This window comes from Chiroxiphia lanceolata, chromosome 8 (genome assembly GCF_009829145.1).
Source record: "Chiroxiphia lanceolata isolate bChiLan1 chromosome 8, bChiLan1.pri, whole genome shotgun sequence".
Taxonomy (NCBI): domain Eukaryota; kingdom Metazoa; phylum Chordata; class Aves; order Passeriformes; family Pipridae; genus Chiroxiphia; species Chiroxiphia lanceolata.
In genome coordinates, this window is record NC_045644.1 from 14,209,735 (window position 1) to 14,234,620 (window position 24,886).

Consider the following 24,886-nt stretch of genomic DNA (forward strand, 5'->3'; position numbering starts at 1 on the left):
ACTCACAGACAGGCCAACAAGAAAGGCACTGCCACTCCAAAACTCTTCAGGGTGACCCCCAAAGGGTCACAGAATACCTGCTTCTGACAGGCATCAACACAGTAAGTGTCTAGCAGGCAACACACTGCTGCCACCAAAACCAGAGACAAGACTGACATCTGATTCCACGGGCATCCAACACTTATGGTGTGATGTAACACATGCTGCTGAACCATTTCCGGTTCTGGAACCTCACACAAAACCCACACATTTATCTACATTCACTTCTCAATTTTTATTCTATTTCTCGCATGGTCTTCAAATACAGTTTTACAGGTCTTCTGCTACAGATACTGTTGATCTAAAACAGATTAATGAAAGTGGCATTCCAACCTTAATGAAAATTCATAACCATGAAAGATATGTCAACATATCACTTTACAATTCTAGAATGATGGTATTGGCCTGACATTCCATAGGCTTAGACAATTAACTTCTATAATAATAACAAATTCATAGGAAGAGAAAATGTGGCAACTCCTTAAAAGCCAAGAAATAAGGCCACAAGCATCCTATACTGTAATGTTATGCATCCAGATAAAATAAGTTGACTCTGGTATCCATGAAGAAACAAAATTCTCCCATCTGGTAAATCAAGGTATCAGCTACTCAACATGCACTCAAAGCTGTATAAAAACTAGTGGCATTCAGCTCTGACTTACATGAAATCCCACAGCACAACCCCGTACCTCTCTCTAAAAATGAAATGACCTTGTTTCAACTTAAATACTTCACTACCGCATTAAAAATCATTCACATTCTGCAAAGGAAAAAAAAAAAAAAAAAAAAAAAAAAAAAAAAAAAAGAGACATCCTGCACGTGACTGCACCAGAAGGCCAAATGCAGCATCTCCCTACAGGTCACAGACAGCATCACTGCAGTCTTAATGCCATTCATTACAGGTTGCATAACAACTTCTATGCAGCTGGAGGCTTTTAAGAGGAACTGAATTTCCTTTGTGCACCACTGAAAAAAACCCAGGAAAATTTTAACAGAAGATATAGACGGCTGATGGCAGCAGGTGAAAGCAAGGTACTGCAAGGTGCATACCACTGGCCAATCACCTGTCTTGGGACACTGGGACTTCTGTGAAATACCATTTTCATAAATGATGCAACTACCTGACTACCGGGTCCCATACTACACGGGTTCCATCCCATAACCAAGTATGTCCACCCTGGGTAAAAACGTTAAACTTCTGGAACATTTAAAAGTAGGTAACCATTTAAATAATGTGTAAAAATGTGCTTATTGTGGCATTTCTTGTAGAAAAGTTATTTGATACAAATGTGCAGGACTTGAAGACCCTGATTCAATCAAACTAGTATGAACAGGCTTTGAAACATGGTGAGTGTTTCAAGGACAAATCCCAGTTGTGGGCCAGCTCTCTCCCTCTCACCATCTTTCATCCACAATCCCTTGTGAACATTACCAAAATTAACAGGTTCAGCAGAGCACCCTGTGAATTGCTGTTTCAGTCCCAGGAGAATGATACACTCAAGTAGCGACAAACTGCTATCTGAAGGAAGGGTTGGTTGGGATCTGCTCCCCTTTCCCAAGATGGTCAGTTCCTAGCCCTGGATATGAGGCACAATAAGAAAGGTCAGTGCTGAGGACAGACTTGTTCTCGATTGTGGTTTTAGGTTATTCAAAAGTGCCATCTTGGACCTATACCATTTCACTTTTCGAAAGAAAAAGTTACAAAAACTGGTAAACAAAAAGTTAGTCAGCATACAGCTAAGTTTATATACACTGAAATTTACAAGTTTGTCATTAAGTGACTTCTGCCACAGACCACTGCACATTTGTCCCTAACAAAACACAAAGCTTGAACCAATGGTCATTAGAAGTGACAACGGGTCATTGCTTTATCAACAAGCGCAAAGGTAGTAAAAAATAGAACTGTAACTACTTATCTTTAAAATTGCTGATTGACACAAGCAATCCCTCTCATTTCTGCAACTTCCAGTTGCACATCCTGCTCTATGACAGAGAAAAAACCCCACATCTTTATAGGTACTTCTGCCAGAGACCACTTTTCTGTTGACACATGAATGCAGAGAACTGTAGTCAACCACAGCACCGATTGAGAGGGATTCCTCCAAGGAGCTAGAGCCCATGCAAGATTCCTTGGCACTTCACACAGGACCAGGAGAGGACAAGGTTTCTCTTTGTTAAAACAGTGTTTTCAGCAGCATTATCCCCTTCCAACAAATGACAGTCTGAATGTGTGATGGGTGATTTTCGCACAGCCCTTTCTACCAAGCTGGCTTATTGCTGGCTTTGTGCAGCTAGACCATAGGAAGATCCCCACCACTACCCGCCCAGCTGTTATGGGTCTACAGTACTGGAACAGTTCGCTGTCAAGCACGTCACAGGCTTCTTCCAAGGATAACAACATCCTTTGGAAATCCTTCCATTTTAGCAATTTCAAAACAACCCAGCTTGCTGTAAAATTCCAGGATTCTTTTATCATCTGGTCTCACTTCACAAAAAGCCCCACGGGAGCCTGAAGAAGGAAGAAAGAAACAAAACGCTGTAGGAGAAGAGTTGCCGTAAAAAGCACAGACATCAAATATTACTAGAGTTCCCATCTGTTTTAACATTTAAATGAGTGATCCAACTCCACATGGAGCATAGTGGCTAAGAGTCCAGATCTATGGCAACATAGCTGACCATCCCCTAAAGGGACTGTGCACTGCAGACATCAGTCTGAACAAACCCTCTGCACACCTTCCATTGCACATGCAAACACCCTGAAACGCCAACACTGGCTCCAAAATACAGCATTACAAGAGGGCACCAAGCGGCGCAAAGGAACTGCGAATGCTGGGTGTGCAGTAAGGCAGGCAGCCAAGCACTTCCCACACTGAAGGGTTTGGTAATGACCCACCAGTGCACACTGCTGCATGTGGAAAAAAGCATCATTACCAATGCCAGCAGGGAAAATATAAACGTTCAAGATGTAAAAATGCATGCTCTCATCGCCAAATTGCTCCCTCAGTTCTGCCTATTTTCTAATTTGCAGGGTAATGACTGAAGTGAAAAGCTACCTTTTACCAAGACAGCAGCAAAAGTCAGCTATCTAAATGCTTTTGTGATTATTTACCCAAATCTAGTGTCAGCTATGCCAGGAATCAAACATCTCAGGCTGACATGCAAATACAGTATGTTCACATAACCCTCCCAAGTTTGCCTTGCATCCTAGAACTGACATGTAGTTAGGAAACAAGGAATTCTGAGTGCAAGAAACTTACCATTAGCCTTTAGAGAAGAGAGCAGGCAGGCCATCATACTTTTGGCCACACTTGGATCGGTCACTTTTTTGTGGATATCAATCTTTATCAATGATGGGAAGTTGGCAAGGAACGATTCTGGCAATACCTCTTGTTCTTCATGGAAGCTCAGCATTATTTTCTGAAAGGAGTATGGAAAATAGGTATTTACTCATTATTCAGCTTTTAATTTTTATTCATCTTTATCAGGGAGACTGCTTTCCTCATGGAGCATACCTCCAAACCAGCAGGCTTTCCTGCCTACACCTCTGATGGCCACTTAGTTCTTTACCTGCTCAACTGCTGTCTGTACTCCAGATAAAAAGTCAGGTTAGAAAAGTTTCTCAGAGTGTCAAAAGAGGCATGCAAAGCTCCTTCTCAGTGACCCACACTTCAAGTGAAAAAAATACCAGCCAACCCATAACCAACAGTTTGTGCACAGACATTCCTTTTTGTTTCTTTTATTTTTCCACAGGCAGTCACAGATTTTCACACTAAAAGCAAGTGCTCTTGAATTTGTTTTCCAAACTTAAACTGATGTGACTACTAGTGCCCTACCTGTAGCATGGAGAAATTAATACTGCATTTAGTAGTGGAACAGATCAAAAGCAATCCTTTATTTTCAAAATGTAATTTTCTCTAGATTAAGTTCCCTTATATTTACTGCATTGATTACTACTAAAGTACAGTTCACGGGTGTATTAGAAAACACAGTTGTATCTGACTGGCAACGAACAATTTTACTGTTATCTTCTAACACATCAGATACCATGGTCAAAGTCTTCAGAAAGGTACAAAAACTGAGCTTCATTGTGAGCTCAAAATGTAAGACAAAAAGACCCACTTTAGAAAGACTTCAGCAAACAGTTCTGATCTCATGGGTTATACCAACCTCTGCCTCAGACAGCTCCTTGTCACTATTTGGTTTCGTGTATTTTTCTTGCATGAAAGGGATCCAAGACATTTTGCATTTTTTAATGAAGGGAGTCACGTCAACTGTCCCCAAAGCATAGCCACATATGCCATCCTCATCTTCTAAGACGAAGCAGTAATCCAGGCTGAGGGTGAGCAGACCTCCTACTAACCTGCAGGAAAAAAAAGTGTCCAAATTCAGTCAAAAGGTCACTTTGATAAAGCATGCCCTTCAGGTACGCTGGAGAAGACTCTAGGGTCAACCAAAGAAGTGACAGAGTCCTCCACTCATGGAATTACTTCCTACAAAGCATTAATTGACCAATCAGCTGCCAAAACTCAGCTACAAGCAACATCTGCACCTCAGGATCCCACAATTTAATTCCATATACACTGCTCTTATCCTTTTGCCCTCAGTTGCTCTGCTGCCATTACTTCCTTGTTCTTCCACATTCTCCTCTGAGTATTTTTTGATACCAGTTACACACCCTTTCTTAACTGCCTTCCTGTCACTCAGAGCAGACTCTATAAAATTCTATTAAACAATCAAGACAAAAAAAAAAAAATCCCTAAAGTAGCTCACTTTACAGTTCAGATTTAATGCCTTTTTTTTTTAATTAATCTGTCACTGCCTATCCTTTTTAAAAGTTTGTACATGTACTTCAGAAAAACTGGAGGTACTCGGCTGGGAGACTGGTCCTCAAAAACCCCTCAATTATCTTCAGAACTACAAAAGATTGGAAAAAATACCAGAGGGTAACTACAGACTATGGACACTCCCATGATATACTTTCACAATATCTGAAATAAGGTACTATGATGCACAGGTTTCATAATACAGAGGCTTCAGCTAAGTCTATTTTCTAGCACCTCACAACAGGTGACCAGCACAAGAACTGAGACGCAACTGTCAACGGTATCTTTAGGAAACCCAAACCCCAATGTCCTGAGGGTAAATTTTATTTGTTTTATATATATATCAAATGTTGTTTGCATTCCTCCCACACACACTTTTAAAAATTCAAATTAAATACAGTGTCAGAACTTTATCCTTCAGAACCACCTGTGTAGGTCATTTGCTCCTAATACGTACTTGTCTCCAATTAAATCTGGTAAACTATGGAAGGGTTGATCAGCTCCATCAGCATACATTTCTCTGCAGATCTTATATACAGACGCCTAAGAGGAGAGAAGATTTCAACTCATCAATCACATTCAAAAGCTAACAACTTTGTTTCAGAGCATTGTCCTTAACAGCCACACTGTAACCTAGTACTGAGAGACCTTTAAGTCAGCACAGATCAAAAGTATCCATCTATGAGAAAGAATCTATCTTCCCCCCCCACCTCCTCCCCAAAAATAACTCAAAAGTTGCCTTCAAAACATTGTGGTTAAGTTGAATGGCTGGGAAGGAAAGGCTGGAGGTCAACCTCCTGCAGTTTTAACAGCACAAGATTAATAGAGAGGGTAAAGATCAACATCCTTGATACAGAGTCCCTTTACAAAACCTCCAATGTCCCAGCACAGCAATATAACCCCGGGGAAAGGACAGACACACCCTGCATGTTAAAAGACTTTCAGCAGAATCTCAGAGTAAACTTGTATCAGTCACACTTTAAATAAGAAACTTTACACACCCTCTTTTTTTTTTTTTTTTTTTAACAAAAAGGCTTCTCATTTGACACTTCTCTGTCCTTTCATTAAAAAGGAACCCCTCAGAAGAAATATTGTTTATGACTGCATGCTTAGCTGCATCTCCAATTGCTAAGGTGGCTTAGAAATATTGATTCCATTGTCTACAAAGGAACAAATCAGTTTAGCTACAGTCCTGCACTAAGATATGGAAAAGGCTGGTTCACTGTTCTGAGAACAGCACAGGACAGAGCGCTACCCTAAAAGTGGCAGGTAAAAGAGTCTTCATGTGCCAGCCCTGCCTGACTGGCTTCAGTCAGGACTCATTTGAACTACTGCTAACGACCTAAATACTCATGTTTCATCTCAATGTACCTACAAATGCAAGAGTTCAAGCTGCATTAATCCTGACATTGTATAAATTGCATCCATGAAGAGTGTTAGCTAACTATTGGTTGGTACATCAGTTTCAAGTATTCTCTTTGCTAAGCCAATGGAAATGAAACTACACTACAGATTTGTTCAGAGAAAAAAGAACAAGAAAAGGAAAAAAGTGCTAATCAATAAGGCGTAATAAAAAAATTCCTGATTTTAAAGTATCAAACACTCCAAAGAAGATTTGACAACAATTCTTTCAAAATCAGACCAAAAAGTTTACAACTGTACCTAAAATTGTAAGAACAGCTGAACCATGATCACATTTTGCAGCTCAATTTTGAGTTAACAGTATCAACGTTCTGCCTATACAGCTCTGTGAGTACCAGCAAGTGCCACAATAATTACTGAGTGAACAGGCATACATACCCACCCTCTAAGTTTAATCCACTGCATGTCTCCCTGCTGCAAGAATTCCTCTACCAGCCGTGAAAAAATTTCACTTGCCCTTCATAAGTAGGGAAGGCACTCACAGATTTAAAAAGATGGGAGAGGCTGGGAATCAGGATGTGGGTGTACACTGACTGTTGCACAGTATGTTGCTGAACCACGGGCAAGTCACTTAGTTTTCCTGTGAGCTTGCATTTGTGCCTCACGCAAGATATCAGGACATCTGCTTCACTAGGGGAAGAAGGGACTCAGCAGTAACCTCTGTTGCCACAAAAGGAAGTGCATCACTACCAACAGCGATGACAAGCATCAAAAGCAGTTACCTCATCTTTAGGAAAGTAGGGTCGTATGGTGTACACTTTGGAAGTGGGTGTTAATGGAGGTGGTTGAAAAAAGAGGTCATTTGCTCCATCAATAGGCAGCAAGCGCTGTGAAAACAAAATACTTAATATGATTGTATGAACAACAAAACCCATCACTCTTGGGTGTGCACTGCAGACTCCCAAATTAACAATTGCTACTTGCAGGCACCCCAGAAGAAGGTGGGGTTGGTATGCTTTACAAATGCAAAGACCTTATTTGAATAGAAAATATCCAATTGGTGTTCTAAAATATGCAATTGAAACAGCACATTAAGAGTCTGTTAATCTTAACTGCTTTAAAATACTTTTTACCAATCATATCTACACTGTCTCTGTATAAGAACATAGAATGTCAGGAGGAAAGGTTTGGTCTGAAGAGGGTTAACTGGCCAGAGGAGACGCTTTATCCCAAAAGCAATGCGCTGATTCAATTTGCTGCGCGCAGAGCACCTGTGAGGGGGGAAAAGTATAGCGCCAGAAAAATCCATGAACAAATCTGAACATGGTATAAACAGCGATTTAAGAACATTTGCCAATTGAATTCCTCGCAACAAAGCGCGTTACAGCGTTATTTACAGAGGAACCAAAATTTGGACGACTCTCCCTTTTTGCTCATGGAATTCCCATCGGCAGACAAGCATGCGCGCATTGTGCAATTGCGGGCGCAGATAAAAATGCTGTGCGACCTGCAAAGAAACAATGTGAAATGTACAACTAAAGCCGCTGCGCTTCGCATGCGCGTGGGACAGGCAGCATCTCCTTGAGAAATTACTGTAGAAAGGGGAGGAAAATTATTTTAAACCAAGCTGTAAGGCTAATGGGCTTTGGACCAGAAAGCCTTCGGCAGACCAATCCTTCCAGACCTCTGATGTGCAACAAAAGGTTTCTCATAAAACAAAGAAAATGTCATTCAGTTGTGAAGTCATATTGATACCTGGAACTCTCCTGCTAGACCACCTCTAAAGGCCCAGGGTTCTTGGTCTCCACTTAAGAACTGTGCTGAAGATTGACTACGACACCCTGTTGAGATCAGATCCAAGCGGAGAATGTTACGAGAAGGGGGATTTCCTGGGTGTCTTACATGTCCAAAAAGCTAACATACACTTGTGAAAAAAGCTCTCTAACTGAGCTAGAAACCGGGGCTTGGGGGAGGGCTGTAATAATGTATGACTTACAAAGATTTTGTGCTTGCGCACTAGCTGCAGTATTTCAAATTTTTGGTTACCTATAACAGCCAGGTCTAAGAACAGGTGAGGCGATTCAGTTACGCGCTTCATTCTAGACCAGGAGGCACAAGAATGGTGCCATGCACAACTGTGTAAACTTCCCAGACGTTCTGTACCTTTCTTTTTTTTGCATGTTTGTGCATTTATTTAATCTATGAAAAGATGACATCTTGGAAGCTATGTGGCTCAATAGGTACTACCATAAATTTTAGATCAAACAAATGCCATTATCACAGCCCCTTGAAAAAAAAAAAAAACGGACCTTTCTGAAGTCACATTTTAGTACTTATTGTTTCTAATCTTGTCAGAAAACTAGGACTGGCAATATATGCAAACAGTCTGGAACAGTTCAGGCAGCCAGGACAGTTGTACGAAACTGCACTCTTGCAAGAGACTACGCAGATTTATATAATCCAGGCCGTATTGTCACAGTGCTGCTGGCATGTTAAAAAGCTAAGTAGTGTTAACTGGAATAAACTCACAATTTAACTAGTACACTCTGTTGGTCACTACTAGCTTTGCTTTTTAGTATCTTGATTTTTTACCTCCACAAGCGTATCGGATGCAACAGGGACCTTGCTGCTCAACCAGCCACAGCAGGCCCACTGCAGTGCTCAGCTTTAGTTTGCGCTTGCTTTAGAAAAGGATTTTCCATTGGTTGTTTGAATTTTAATATTGTTCCGCCAAGCACAGCACTGCAGCCTTCACCAACTAACACAAACGACAACTCTGGAGAGAGAAGAAAAGCAAGTGGTATCTGGAGATCTCAATTACCCGCCTAGTTTTCTGACAAGATGAGCAGCGCAAACACTCTTTTCCTTTTGTGGACAGCAATCTACCTCCTGTTCAAGTAACAGTCTCAGATCAGTACACACAAGTATGTTGTGCTAGTCAGAGAGTCCCAAAGTGTGCCAAGTTTGACATTTATGAGAGTTTAGGAAAATAGGTTAAATAAAAACTACCCTAAGTATGGTAAATTTCAGAAACAATCCAAGCACCAGAATTCAAATTTGGTTTACTCCCACATTTTAGAATTCTCACATAAGAAAATATCCTTCACAAGGAGATTTAGTCAATAACTTGGAAGACAGCATCTGTCTCTCCTTTGAGACTACAACTTAACTAGCACTTCCAATTATTACAGTAAAGAGCTGCGTGAATGAAGAGCTGTATAAATGAAAAACATAGTTAATGCCTTAGTCGCTGCGCAAATGTGACTTCAGTTCATGCCTGTTGCACATCTAATCTATCTGAGCTGCCTCACAGACAAAACCTTTCCATTTTAATTAATTAATGACGACGCGCTGTGAACATCTGGCGCTGTCCATCCAATAGCAGTAGAAACTTGTGCTGAGGATTCTCCCATCTGTACACAATGGGGAAGAAGACAATAGAAGTCATTAGTAATCCATAGTACTGTACAGCCACACTAATTTAAGGGACTGAATGCTAGCTGGACTTGAGAGGAGTGGTGAAGAAAGTGAACATCCAGTGGACCATTGAGCACACCGTTGTGAAAACTAGCTTGTTTCTATTTGTAGTGTACTTGACTTTATATAATGACCTATTTTATCACAGACCTTTGCTCTGTATGTATTTACATTAGTGATAAAAACATAAGCTGAAGACAAAAATGGCCTCTCACAGAAGCACTGCTAGCATAAGAGTATTAATCTGTACGTGTGAAAAATCCTGAATTTTTCAACTATCTAATAACAGTGTGAGTACTGGAACAGAACAGTGCCAAAGCTAACAGAGCTTGTATTAGAGTTGGTTTCTACTGCAAACTATTCCAAATATTTGATCCATTTAGAGACTTGAACCCAACTTTACATGGACATTGAAGACAACTTCAGATGAAATCAGTAGGTAGTCTGATACTTCTGAAATGCAGTCTTAACTTGGGTCCTAAACATTCAGAGATTACAAGAATCACTGTTCCCGTTATAGAGCTTTGGCCTGGAGTTTTAAGCTGATTAAGCTATCAAGAAGAGAGCATTCTGTCTAGCTAAAGGTCAACACACAGCAAGAATAGTAAAGTTGGGGGAGTTGTGTTACACTTAAAATTCACAAACTAAAGTTTTTAAACAGCATGAGGTTGTTAGAGAAATGTTAACATACTACAATGCTGCTGAGTTCTCCACCCACGCTAGTCTTCTTCTCTGTACTTTGCAGAAGGTAGTCTTTAAAGCTCTCTTCTTAACTTCTTCTTTTTCAACTATACATATTGGGACCAGATATTTAATAAGCACAAAACACAGTAAGTTGTTGGGCATGGACTGACTTGATGATTTAACAGGTCTTCTCTGTCCCTGCTTAAACCTGCCAGTGTTTAAGAATATAATTTAAAGACAATCCAAACACTAGGACCAGACCAAGGTTGTGTAATGGTCAACCACTGTGAGCTTTGTGACAGTTACAGAAAGTGTGACTTAAGACCATCAGCTTTGCTGTCTGCTGTGTATGTCAAGAAACTCCACAGCATATTCCTTACAGTTGTATTGAAACCTGAAAGTGAAATGAGGTCACTAGAATTACCCAGGCCATGCTGGTGCTATCTGCCAACTTAGGATCCCCCAAAAATCTTTCAGGAAAAAAAACCAAAACAAACAAACAAGAAAGAGCCACACATGAGAAAAAAAAAATAAAGAAAAAAGAAAAGGAAAACCTGTTTCAAGATCATTTTAAGTCTCAGACTAAATCTGTCTAGAGAGCTCCACAATTTCCACCCATTACTAAAAAAAAAAATTTAAAAAAAAAAATCAGTAATTTGGAAAGTGTTTACAAGAACTTATTTTGCACCAGAATAGCCTTATGCTAAAGCTCGCATGCGCACAGGGCTGGGAGGATCAGCTTCCTCATGGCCAAGCCCACCAAGGTCTGTTGAAGACAGCAATAATGTTATCAGGACAGAGCAAACAGCAGATGGCTGATGTGGTCACATTTCGTAGTGTCATTTCCAATCATACAGCGGGGTATCCGAGGAGTTAATGGCATAGTCCAGTGTGCATTCAGTCAAGAGTAAGTTAAAGTCAACACTTACGTGTCAGATGAGATTCAAGTTTCATTAGCCCAAGAAGAAAATCAAGGTCTCCAATCTTAACCATCCAGCAGACTTCGCTTATAATAGCAAAGCAAACTCACTGCAAGCATTGCTTCAAATATCAAGACAGGAAAACCTTTAAAACAGGGTCAAACCAGACCCCCATCCAAGAAAGCACATTTGCCTAATACTTCAGTTTTCCCCGTGGGCTAATTAAAAACACACATAAAAAAATATGCTATCTGGGATTTATAATGGCTCCCAATGCACCTACCTAACCACTGCACAAAAGATTTCACCATTGACATAATACTCTTGATATCCCAGACGTAGGAGTACATGTCATAAAGGATTGTCCTGTTGGCACAATTGGAGAGGCGAGTGAACATCCCCATCACCAAGCTGCACATCTCTTCAAACTTGGCTGCTCGGTTACGCCATTCTTCTATCTATGAAAAAGATCCACAGGATCAAACACAGGCTTCTAGGGAGGAGTGGTACTCTAAATATGGAGGAAGACTACATAATTCATTACTTCATTTTACTAGCATTGACTACCACACCACCCGTGACTCACAGATATCCTCTATGGTTGTTAAAATGAGGCCAGTACAGGGAACATTGGTCAAATGCAGACACCAGACTGCCTTCACAGCAACATGGCACTACAGGCTTAAAACAGTAGATTCCACTGGAGGAATGAAAATTACTGTGACCTGTGGTTAGTTATACACTACCCTTCAGGTCCTAGGAATTAGAACATCAGTCTCTATTACAGACAACAAATAAAACTGCTCAAGATTTTCATTTAGAAGGACAGAAACAGGATTCACACTTACTTTTTCAGCATCCTTTCCTTTGCAATTAACACTGACAACACTGCTATTTGCTCTGAGCCACTGGAATTCCCTCAGCATCTGTGCGCCTTTGGGCCCATGTTCATAAGGAAGGTAAAACAAGTCAGCAAGAAGCTGCAAGTCCTCTAAAGTCACTGGTTCTACTGTGTAAAGAGGCTTTTCATTCGGCCCAGGCACAAAATGTTCTTTGTTAATTTGCTCATCAGTCTGCATAGGTGCAATGTCACTACCAGAGTCTTCCTGCATAGACATCTCTGGAGACTTTGACTCAACTATACTCTCCTTATCAGTATCCATTGGCTTCAGCTCCTCTGCCATCTTGGCTTCAGCAATATCTGTCAGTATCTGGTTAGCATTCTTGTCTGAGTCATCTTGTTTTTCCACCACCATGTCCATTGGTTCCTCATCAGATTGCTTCTTCTCCTCCTCCTTGACCAAGGCCGGTGACTCGCTGCTCAGCGCTGCGCCCTGACTCATGATGGGTTCTTGGTACACCGTGGTAACCACTGTTGCTGCATTTAAAGAGGACGGTGCCACCAGTGGCCCTACATCCCCTACAGAGGTTTTAGCACCACTGTGGGCCACTTGCCTACCTGAGAATAAGAAGAAATAAGTTTAGAGTTCTCAATCTGTCAACTAACATTCAAATCAGCAACTTCTACAAACCACAGGTGATTTTATTACTGCAGCATCCAATCAGCACAGCTTCCTGTTGGTATTTTGCCTGTTCACTTCTGTCACTGTAATTCTAACTACTGGTTTTGGTTTTTGCAAGTTTCCCTTGCACATAACTGGTAAGCAAAGATAGGATGGGGGGAAGTTAGGAAAATTAATTAATATTTCATTTATGCGCTACCAGCAGCATTTCTGACTATGCCACCAGAATAAAAAGCTCTTAAAGTCAATACTTTTCCCTCTGCATCAACTGACTTGTTAAAGTTGCCTTTGGATATAAAGAACACTTCAAAATAAAAGGACTATGCTTAAACATTTTAAAAAATGTTTTTAACGTAGGGAAAGCTGAATTCAAAACCTGACTGGACAGTCTTGAACAACCTGTTCTAACTCGCCCTGCTTGAGCAAGGTGGTTAGACTCAAGATATATCTCAAGATTAGATTTCAAGAGGTCCCTTCCAACTTAAACTGTTCTGTGAAAATGGAGGAAGATGACATCTTAATTACTATTCCTCAGTCAATGTTTCTGCTACAATTGAGTTTTAGAAAGACACAAAACTCTACAGCAGTTGAAAAGTATAAATGCCCTAGAGCAGAGTTGGGAGACAGGCTCTTCCATTCCACTCTGACCAGCTGAAACCCACATTTGAGAAAAACAGATTTTATCTCAGGTCCCAAGCTCCCATTGCTACAAGAAAGGTGTGCAATGCTGGAAGGAACCCAGCTGGTTTCTGTAGACAGAAACACAGAAAAATAGAACTATCTTAAAACAACTGGAAAAACATGAACTATTCAGGACCAGAACTAGTGTTGATAAAAATCTAACACTAACTCCAAAAAAACCACTATACTTCCTATTCTCTCAGATTCCATGGAAGTGTAGTAACAAGCAGGACTAGCAAGATCCAGACTCTTTCCTGTCTTTCATCAGAAGTGCCAAGGGATCATGCATCAAGGTTGCTTCTGTTGATCAGTCAGAGCGCTACAGGTGCTGAACATCAATCATTCTTACTTTTTTATTAAGGTTTCCCCAGTTACTAAGGTAGAAAATATTTCCAGCTGAAAAGTATGTGAATTGCCTGGATCTATAAAATATTTTTAATTTAAATGCAAGTACTGAACATCTAACCCCATTTTTTTATCAACCCCAGAATGATACCAAATCATACTCACTGCTGTATTGCTGAGGTACCCCAAATTCCTGCAACCATTCTGTTAAGGCCAATTTCAGGGCCATTTGTGGGCTGTAGAGAACATCCGTTTCAATATCTTCATCGCTCCCCTCGTTTTCCAACTTAATCTGGATTGAAACGGTACTGTCTTCAGTATCAGCTAGAGACAAATTTTAAAAAGTTATCATGCAAGTTTAATTTAAAATAATAAAAATAAAGTTGTGTTAGACAAGGCATTCAATAACTCTGACAGGCCTTCTTCGCAAAGAAGCACAAAGGATTAGTCAAAATGGAAAATTATGGTGACTGTCAATGTTGACACAGAAACAGTGTGCAGAAACCAGACACTCTGGCATTCAAGGTTTCTTTTGATCTGAACTGCTTCTACTCCAATGACATCATATCCATGGACACACGTCAAATGTGGGCATCAAAACTCCTTGCTGAGAGTGTTAATTATACAACCATACATACCTCTCAAGGCTAAGAAATTCTCTGATAATATGTGCTACAGATATGTGCCAGGAAGTCAATAAAGGAAGCTCAATGCTCATTACCTTGCAGGCAACTGACATTTACTTATGGGACAGAAAAGGCTAGGTGATCATAAGAAGAAAATGTTGGTGAAGAAAGGATAGAATCATTAGAAGCACCAAAACCCAGTATGATTCACATGGTTAAGCACAGATCCAGCAAACATTTATGCATACTTACTCATCACCACATCTTTTCTCACTCCATTCATGTTAGACTTGTACCAGGTCGCAAGTGTGTGGATGGCAACATAATTGGCTTCAAATTCACAGTTTGGATTGGTCAGAACTCCCTTTAGTCGAGGGATGAGCTCAGTTGACCGACCCTTGTAAGGCCCAAGAAAAAGCCTCTTTTGATCATAATCATTAGCATGAATGTTATCCCAGATAACTGGTGCTCTCCTGATGATCTTAGAAACTTCTTCTATGGACTCTACTGGAATGTCTTTGGATACAACTTTTGGACCTAAGAGGGAAACAGGATAATCAGCGGGCTTTGCATCTACTCGAAGATTCAATCCACAAGTAGCTGGAAAGTTTATTTTATTAAATACTTACGAGAAAATTTTTTAACAACAACAGTGAATTAAGAGAAACAAGCCACCAAACCAAACAATTTTTACCTGTCCATAACACCTCAATGCCAGGGAGCAGCTTTTCTCCTACAGTCCGTAAATAAGGTGATTGGGCAACATTTGGATAACAGAAAGTTCCACAGTACTCTGCACAGGAAAAGAGAATGTCACTGTTGTTAGAAGGATGCACACGTGTGACAACATACCCAACTGTCCCACAAACACATTGAGTGAATACCATTTGAAATGAGAAACATCCATAAAATTAATCAGGAAAGGCCCAAAAGTCTAAAGTATAAATAAAAAGGACATTATAAATGATACTTCACATAAAGACCAGAAACAAAAGGTAGAGAATTTATTTAAAATTGCCCAAATGTCAAAATTAGGAAAAAACTAATAAAGTCCATAAACAGAAGGCCAGGATACAGCAGACAATATGCAAGAGAACTGGAAAACCCTGAGACTGTTTATGAAATGCAAATATCTAAAAATATTAACACTGGAACACGTCTCTTTAAAGTTAAACTGAAGGTCTGCAACAGGACCAAACTACTACAGTGTAAGGGGATAAACTAATTAACAATAACAACGTTGCTACTGAATTGAATCTTCCTTGCAACCATCCACACTTCTGAACATAGCAATTTTCACCCCAGTACCTCAAAGGTATTACAGGAAGTTTGCAATTCAAAAAGCAATGACTGGACCCAAGTGCAAGTCATCTTATTTTTTAACAAATAAAGCAAGTCAGTGACTACTGAAGTGGGTAATGTTATTAAAAACAGGAACCAGTGACAGCAGTGAGCACAGACTGTACCTCTACTTTAAGAAAATTCTAAGAAACTAACAGCCAGCCAATTCAAGAGGCAAAAAGATTTTGGTTTAAGTAAAAAAAAAACAAAAAACTTCCCTTAACCATTCTATCAAGCTGCCTTCTTTGCTTGGCATTAAGCCTTTCAAAGCTGTGTAGATTTGGCAAAAACTTTGCATATATTTGAATAATCGAACCTTTCTTTATAAGTCAATTTCTTCAATCAACCCCAAAATACTCCTCAAGGCAGTTATTAAATGCTAAACCAGCTTTCCAACCAATAAGACTGAGGCTGAACCAAATGATTCCTCTCATTTTACCTGTAGGACAGAAAAGGAATGTGTCTGGTTCTCCCAGATATTGATAAATTTCATTTGTGATCGAGACTTGAGCATGAGCAAAAGAACTGAAAACTTCTTTGTCTGCTGCACACATGTTATGATCGATATCATCAAACAGCAGTGCAAAAGATCTGCAGCCAAACTGGGAAACCTAATACAAGAGACAAGAGAAAAAGGTTTAATTTGTTAAATTACTTTCATTTTCTTTTTAAAATCAAACTAAAATTTTTAAATCTAATCTTAATCTTAAAGGGAAAGCTATAGGAATGGAGGAGAGAAGGTAGTGGAGGCAAGACAGACTTTGGTTTCTATTCACAGTGAATGCCTATCTCTGGCCCATAGCTCTGCTTCTCTCAAAGATTAGACCTCTAAAGACCTGCAATCTGTTCCAGTTTTAACAACCCAAAGCTGATCTCGCAGAACAGACAGCTGGGAAAAAAGCTAATTCTGTAATAGCTCTTGGACAAAGGAGAGGAGTCAATTAAGAGAACAAAGAAGATGTGCATGTCAGGGCTGCCTGCAAAGGCGTTTGTTGCAGGCAAGAGTTCTTGCTTTAGCAGTGCATCTTGGCTTCAAGATTCCAAAATACTCTGAAGACAAAAATAGCCTTCAGAATCCCACACAAGATGAGACTTTTTAAAAAATCTAGGTGATCGCTGGCCGCTTCTGCAATGCAACCCAAACACGTCCATCGGAATTGTTCAGAGGCACCAAAAGTAACACTAGTGCTGAAAAGGTTCAAGAACGTGCTGAGAAGCTGCAAGAGTAAGCAAGGTATTGGAGTTTCCAAACCAAGCAGTGCTGCAACTGTGCTGTTTGTGTCACACTTACCTGGTCCAGCTTACGTTTCAATGTGGACACCTCTTTAGGATTGGAGAAAGTGATGTCAAGTCCAGGTGAAATTGCATAGATGAACTCTATTTCGTGTTCTTGTGCAGCTGATATCAGAGTCATTAGCTGCTCTGGAAATCGAAATATTTTAGAGGGACTCAACAATTAAAAAAATTCTTGGGCATCATTTTAAGTAAATTATGAAGTTCAGAAGCCTCTTCTATCAGAATTTTTTAAAAATTGCTGGAATTTCTTGAAATTAACACAGCAAGGAGCACCAAATTATTTGCAAGAGTTCTCAGAAATTACGCCAAAAGGAATGCAACAATTGTCCTTGTATTCTTACTTTCCATGTTAAAGTTTTACAAATATTTTTAAAATTCTCTTTATCTCGGTACCATGAGACAAATACAGGTATAGTCTGTTTCCACAGTATGCACACCAACAGTTCTAGAATTATTACTCACTTTGCCCACACATACTAACAGACAATTCAGTGCAGCAGTATAACCCTCTGTGACAGGGGTTCATGTACCACTCATATCACTGGAACTTAGGGCACATGGAAAACATGGGGTTTAACACCACTGTGCACAAGTAGTTGCTTTAAGAAGCAAACTTGAAATTTCATCTTCCATGCAATGAATAATAAGAATTATTTTTAGAATATTTAACAATCTTTGCTGCTATTGGCAATTACCTTGCAGTAACCTTTAGATTATATTTCTGCACTGATTCAAAGTGGCCTCCAAGAAGGATTATTTCATTTCAAGAGTATAATTTTTCCCCCCACCCAAGGAAAACTACAATCCCTTCAGTCTAATAAAACACCAAAGATCCCAAAAATGCCAGAGGTGGATAAAAAGCCTCACATCAGCATGAACAGGTCTTATGTTCTAACTAACTAGTCAAGAGTTGTTTTTCTAATAGGTACTTTCTTCATTGAGACAAGGGCTTAATGAATCACACAAAGGGACACGCTATTTGCTCAATCTTTTTTCTCTTTTCTGAAGCAAATAATTTCTACTTCAAATACGGTGCAGATGTTCAAGAGCCAGAGGAATAATTTCCCTTGAAAAAAAAAGTAAATCTTGTAAGACAAAGCCTTAAAGCAATTTCAGACATCATCTGCAGTTATAGTTAAAAGTAAATCCATGCTTGTTCCAAAGCTGCAAAAAATACACCTGCAGACTATTAAGAAAGAGGTCTCCAGTCACTTTTGGGAATGGCTACTGTGATTATACACACATAAGTATACATAGCAATAACCAATTAATTCTAAAGTCTCTTTATAGAAAACACAGAGGAGAAATAAAGGCAATTACCTGCTTCCTCCACAGAGTACATTTCTCGCCAAAACATCCTGTGCTTGTAGTCATCCTTTGGAGCATACAGGTATGTATTCAGTCCCCACTTCTGAAGTCTACAAACATAGGAAAAAAGCCTTCAAATAGCCTACAAATTCAGGAATTCTAAGTTTCTCTTCATCTTATTCTTTTACTTGATCTAATTTTTTTCTTCATTGAACATTGTGTTATACTGTTAAGACACAATAACTTTAAGCACAAATTATAGTGGACAAATTCGGTTCGTGCAAGATAAAAAGGTGAATATGAGTCCCTAAGAATACAGATATTAGGCAAAAAGTTTCTCTAGGTTAGAACAATAATTCTTTCCAGGCTTAAGTGGAAGATTATGATTTCATTGCGATGGAATGCGCTGCAGTAAGGGGAAGCATGACTTGCCTTCTAAAAAGTTCTTTCCTCTGCTCCATCACCCAAGGTCTTCCATAAAATCCTATGGGAAACAAGATTAAAATTATCCAGTTAGATTATGCCTGCTCCATGAAACTCTTCTGCTACATTCATCAAAAAGCTTCCCAAAGCAGAAAGGAAAAAAAATTAGTTAGCATCAGGGAAGTGTAATAACCTAAACTGATCTAAATTTAAAATGCAATTATAACTTGTTTCATTTCTTATGATCTAAGGTCTCACAGTTTTGGCCACTGAAGCAATTAGTTTTCAGAATACAACCTGTGTTCCTGAGCATATGCCCTTGACAAGTCAAGTCAGCATTATTATAGCAGGAGACCAAACAGTCATAACCTAATTAAACTATCACTCCAGACACCTACAAAATAGATTTAATTGTAAGGTGAATACTGAAGACACTTGAAAATATTTAGTATCTCGAAAATGCTTAACTGGTGGCACAGATTAGAATTCATATACACAGTATATAAACACATAGTGGGGGAGATGATGTGTAATTAAAAAAAAATATGTGCAAGTGACTCAACAAAATGCTTAGGATTTCATTCCTTTTGTTCAGTTTATAGGTTCCTTGTCAAAATTAACTTGCAAGCTGGTATCTTACTTTAAAGTTCCCACATTTTACAAGCTAATACTATGTCTGTGAATAATCACATATAAAAGCCTCTACACAAGTGATTTTAGAACAGATTGTACTGAAAGTCTTGGAATTCCATAGAAATTGTAACTGCTTCTGGTTTTAAATCTAATTCTCCCATTCTAGAAACAATTAAAAAAGCACCCTCAATGCACTCTTAGTCAAGCCAATTCACTTAGACCCATGTGCAAACAGTTCAACCACAAGTGGGCACTTGAAAACAAAGCTTCAGCTTGGCAGCCCTTGCAAAGACCAGAGACTAAAATAACATGAAATTTAATAAGCTCTTATTTTCAAACAGCATGGCCACTCCACAGTGAATGATGGTCCTAATACACAAGGCTCACAAGTTCCCACAGAACACCAGTTCAAAAGGCAGACAGTATCTTCATTTCCAGAGCTACTCAATGCTCTAAATCTGTAAATATTTGGTCTCACTGAGGCCAAAAACACGCTCCTATCACCTTTCAAAACTCCAAACTGATGCAACCGAAGCATTTTCTACATATTAACAGGTATCTCAATTACATGTTAAGTGTGCAATGCTCTTTTAAGCAGCTTAAAGCAGGCTCAAGTTTAAGAATTAGTCTGTCAAAGAGCCATCTCGGACTGCCTGGCACCACAACGTGGCAAAGCTGAGCAACTACTGCTCCTCACAACTGCCCAGTGGCAAACGGAGGAGTTAAACAGGGGAACAACAAGAGAGTGGTTGTGAGGCCTGAAAACCTCCAGGTTTATTTAACCCAGAATGAATTTCTCATTCTCACCACAGTTTAGTCATTTTGACTGATGCTGCCCTGCAGAAGCTCAAGAACCCACAAAAGGAACAAAAACTTGTGGGACCCAATGAATACCACCTACATCTCATAACTCATTCAGAACAGTTTTGCTTTACATATACTTCTCTTTCAGACCCACAAGCCTGAAGCAGAGCAGAGCCTACTATAACAAAAGGAAATTCAGCTAACAAAAACTAATTAAATAAGGCTGAAGAGAACAGGCTAATCTGAAGTGATACTTTTCCATCTGTCTCCACATTTCTTAGGTTACTACTGTCACCAGCTGGTGATGACTCTTGGATCTTTCTGTCCAACAGAAAATCGACCTGGTTTTGTATTACTCCATCAGGACTGTGTGTCAGGTTGATACAAAGTCAACAGATCATGCCAAATACCTCGTCCCAGTTACCACATTCTCCATCACTAAAAGCCAGGACATCCTAGAGGCAGAGCATGAAAGCTTTGCACTCAGTAATCTTAGATCTTATTACTCTGCAAAACAGTGAATTTGATATCTGTCATAAACTCTTCACATTCTCAGAGTGTACAACCAGTATCTGGCCAATTCTCCTCTGCCTTTTCTACAAAAGATCCAAATTCTCCACCTCAGTGCTTTAATCTCACCATCCCTCTAGTCTGTGTTAACCACTGCCCTATGTTTTAAGTATTTACCTATACTTCTGAAGTTAATTGCTGTTTTACTCTTAACCTTATAATTCCCTGAGTCACTAAGGAGACAGATGTTTTCACTCACTACCATTAACCTCATTCACCACAGGTTTGTTTTTCTGTCGGTGGTGGTTTTTTGTTTGCCTGCCCTTTTTTTTTTAAACACTCCCCTATGCCTTTTTTTCCTGTACACTTATTATCGTTAGACTGGCAGCTCCTAACCACTGTTTGATGGCTTCATTGAGCAGAGGCCATTTTCTTGCTTTGTTTTATGCGTAGCAAACTCAAGAACACCTGCAACAAAATATATGCAGAGGTGACCAACCACATAACTAGCACCACCAGAAAAATGATTATGGTATACTCAGTAGTTCCAATATAAACCTGGATGAACAGGTGATCCACGGTCCACATGTATCAGCAGGAATATGAGAAAACATGCTGTTACAACCTGTGTTTCTCTTCACTGATATCTATCTCCAAAGCTTTCAATTTAGCCTCTATCTTCACAGAATTTTAAGCTATTAGCAAAGTAAAGAGATCTTTCTCCACGCTGACTGTATCTAAGCCCTAGTAAAAAATACTTTACTGGGCCTAATGCACCTCACACAGAGACATTTGCAGAAGCCAAACAGTCTTTTCTTTTTAAGATATAAACAAAAGACATTCTGTAAAACAATGCAGATACTGAGTTTGATAAACTGCCTGTTTCCCTCTCCATTTCATCTGTTAATCACTTTGTTCTTCTACTGGAAAGTCATTATAGGTACAAAAATAGTAACAGATCACAGGAATCAGAACGATTTCAAACCAACTATTATGCTGGGAATAAACCATTTTTATTGCTGGCTTTCAACCACCTACCTTAACCGACCTGCCAGAAATGCAGACAAATTCTGTCAATAGTGAGAAATGCAAGAAAAGTCACTTTATTGTGCAGCTTCAGCAACAATTTAAACCTTTTAATGATACCAACTATGTCAAAAGACAGAGGACTGTCCCACAGCCGAATTAAAATGATAAGCTAGAACACTTTGGAGAAAAAGGGGCATTTAATATTAATTACAGAGCACACGCCTGTGGAATCACATATTCCCTACTCAGGAAACTGAATCTGAGCTTCTGACGCGCAGAAGGAGCACGTACAACCGGGATAATCGCGCGGTAGCTCTGCTCTCTCGATCCTATCTCCTTTACTCACGTACCACCAGGCGAGACACAGCACTGCCTCAGCCTCTCTGAGGAATCATGGGCGCGCTCGGGAGCCGGGCCTGCGCTCGCCCCGCCGCATAGCTGCCGTCGAAGGGCGCTCCCCGCTCCAGTCCAAGCCCCGGGGGCAGAAGCCCCGCCCGGGAGCTGCGGCTCCTCCCCGCCCTGGCGGAGCCCCGGCCAAGAACGGTGCGGCACCTCCCCGCCGAGCGGGCTCCTCCGGGCGGGGGAGGAGACGGGGACGGCAGCGCCAGCTGGGACCAGCCCATCCCCGGTCTCTTGCGGATACCGAACCCCCCCCCCCCATCCTCCCACAGCCCCCGTGCCCCAGGGGACACCCCCTCCCAGAGCTCCCACCTTCGACGACGCCACAGAGGAAGCGGCGGGAGCCCAGCGCTGTCTCCGTCTCGGTGTCGGTTTCCTCGCCCCCCGGGACGGGCCCCGCGGCGGCGCCCGGCGGCTCTAAAGAGGCGCCGGGCACCCCGGCCGGGTTGGGGCTGCCCTGCGGCTCCTCCAGCGCCGCCTGCCCCTCCTTCTGCACCATCCTGCCGCCCGCCGCCAGCGTCGCCGCTCGCCGGGCCGGGCCGAGCCGACCGGGTCCCGTCCGTACCGCTCCGCAGCCCCTTTGTCTGCGCCGCTCCGGGGCCGCCGCTTCCTGTTTACGGGGCGCTGCGCCTGCGCGGGGAACCGGCCCCAACCGGTCCGCGCCGCTTCGCCCGCAGCCGCCGCGCTCCGAGGGGCCGCCGCGAGGGCCCGGGGGAGCGCCCGACTCGGCGGGAAGGGAGGGAAAGGGCGCGAGCGGCCGGGACGGCGACGGCGGAGCGGGAACAACAGGCTGGAGCGCAGGAGGCTCCTCAGGGAACGGGGCGGGCGTCGCACGTACTCTGCGCAGGCGCGGGAGGGCGCGCACCGCGCGTGCTCGGCGGGGCCGGCGGCGGGAGGGGCGAGGCCGCGGAGGCCCAAGGGCGCCTGCGCGGGGAGGCCGCGCGCGCCCGCAGCGCACGCGCGAGGGGCCGCGGGGACCGAAGAGGGAGGTGGTGGCGAGGGTGATGCGCATGCGCATTGCTGTTTGTGTAGGGAAGCGGCGCCGAGTGGGGGAGGGAGGATGGGGAGTGGAGTGTTTACTTCGGTTTTGCGCATGCGCCTGGTGGCGCGCGGGTGGGTCTGCGCGTGCGCAGGACCGAAGGGTGCGCGGGTTCCCGTGAGACGTGACCTACTTGCGGCGGTGCCCCGCAAGCTAAGCAGGATCCGCCGGGGCTGTGGCGCGGATGGGAGACCGAGCTGCTGCCGAGGGGAGAGCCCCTACGGCCGCACCTTCCCTCCTCCCACAGCACGGCCGATGTTACGGTCGGAGGTGTTTCCATGCCTGGAAGAGGCTTACGAGGATGCTGAAAGATGGGATACAAAGCTGAGGTGGGTCTCAGTAAATCAGAGGAGGGGTCTAACGTCAGGTGGCATTTCTCCTGAGAGAACTTCCAGCTGTATTGGGAGCACGAGTCAGAGACCCCAGAGCCGAGTGGATGACCTCCCATGTGGCTGTGGAGAGAGGCCAGCGAGGTCATCCTTCCAGCCCTGCCAGCACTGGGGAGCTGCAGCAGGTACCAGCCAACAAGTAACCAGTGAGCAAAGAGCTGCTGAACGACCTGGCTGGGGAGGAGGGGCTGGAGGAAGCCCGCACATATCTCGGCAGACACATCACATTTCAACCACGTTTGAGCTTATCCCCGCTGATGACATTCTGGCGTGACAAGAAACCCAAGACGGCTGCATTTCCAGCTCCATCTGTACCTGCTCTGGAAGCTGCAGCAGAGCCCCTTGTGAAGGAGCATCTCTGGTTACCACCAGGTTCAAGCTAAAGCTTTCAAAGAGCAAAAATATAAACTGTACTGCTGCCCTAAACAGTAACTAGCTGAATTGTATTGATGCACAAGACTTTATAGAGGGATTAGAGAGGAGAAATACACAGAATTTGGGTGGAAAATAAACAGGACTCTCATACCACCCTATAGAGAGTTGGGCACTGACTGGACCCTGAAGCTGGCGTTGTGCTCATAGCTTTGGTCATGCCAAACTAATCTTGCAGTAACAGTTCTCCCAGTGTTGGGATCTCATCCTTTTACAAAATGCCTGTGTTTCTAGGCAGTATTCAGGATGCTGGAGTGAATCACTGTGCCGGGCTGCATCAGCTGCCTCATCCAGTTGCTCAGCTGTTTTCCCACATAGATTCTGTTAATTTTTTCCTCTGAAAGCTGGAAAAAAGATGGCTGGAAACAACACAAGGCTGCCCTTTTCCAAGGACTCATCAGCTCTTATCTCTGTTCTTGTCATAAACCCACTGATTTTGCTGTTACCCTTAAATGCCACCTCCTCCTGACAAGGGACTTCCAAGCCCTGGCTCAGCCATGGTCACCTCAGCCCCTTTTCTGCCCTTCACCCTGGGGAGAGGGACCCAAGGGATCCCATCAGAGGCTCACAGCATCCCTGTGCCATGAGAGGGCACACCCTTGGATATCATTGCCCAAAATAGCAACCAGCCAAACAGAGCTCAGGGGATAGGATATACTGGGAAAAGTGGGTTAGAGGGGAAGATGCGCCCAGGCCCATTCATGCTGCCATACACAGACCTGGGTGATGGCCAGCAGCTCAGAAAGATCCCTGGAGAGTGAGAGGCTTTAGAAAGAGCAGACTTGTCACTTTCCCAGTGCCAC

The 24,886-nt window shown here is 42.2% G+C and overlaps 1 protein-coding gene across 1 annotated transcript; it reads right to left on the reverse strand.

Moving 5' to 3' along the window:
- Positions 1 to 249: 249 nt before the first annotated feature.
- On the reverse strand, positions 250 to 23,045 carry OGA (O-GlcNAcase). The gene is made up of 16 exons (XM_032694284.1): positions 22,536 to 23,045; positions 18,858 to 18,909; positions 18,438 to 18,535; positions 17,113 to 17,243; positions 16,261 to 16,432; positions 15,175 to 15,273; positions 14,733 to 15,017; positions 14,020 to 14,178; positions 12,154 to 12,764; positions 11,589 to 11,763; positions 7,980 to 8,065; positions 7,007 to 7,111; positions 5,320 to 5,405; positions 4,207 to 4,399; positions 3,297 to 3,456; positions 250 to 2,548 (listed from the first exon to the last, which is right to left on the reverse strand). The coding sequence occupies exons 1-16, from the start codon at positions 22,720 to 22,722 to the stop codon at positions 2,412 to 2,414; spliced, it is 2,736 nt and encodes a 911-aa protein (XP_032550175.1). The 5' UTR covers positions 22,723 to 23,045; the 3' UTR covers positions 250 to 2,411.
- Positions 23,046 to 24,886: the final 1,841 nt, after the last annotated feature.

Coding starts and splice junctions, on each gene's coding strand:
- OGA (XM_032694284.1), bottom strand. CDS start 22,722: ATGGTGCAGAAGGAGGGGCAGGCGGCGCTGGAGGAGCCGCAGGGCAGC. Junction 15,018..15,174: donor CATTGAGGTGTTATGGACAG/GTAAAAATTGTT, acceptor TTTCCCTCTTAG/GTCCAAAAGTTGTATCCAAA. Junction 5,406..7,006: donor CCTACTTTCCTAAAGATGAG/GTAACTGCTTTT, acceptor CTCTCCTCTTAG/GCGTCTGTATATAAGATCTG.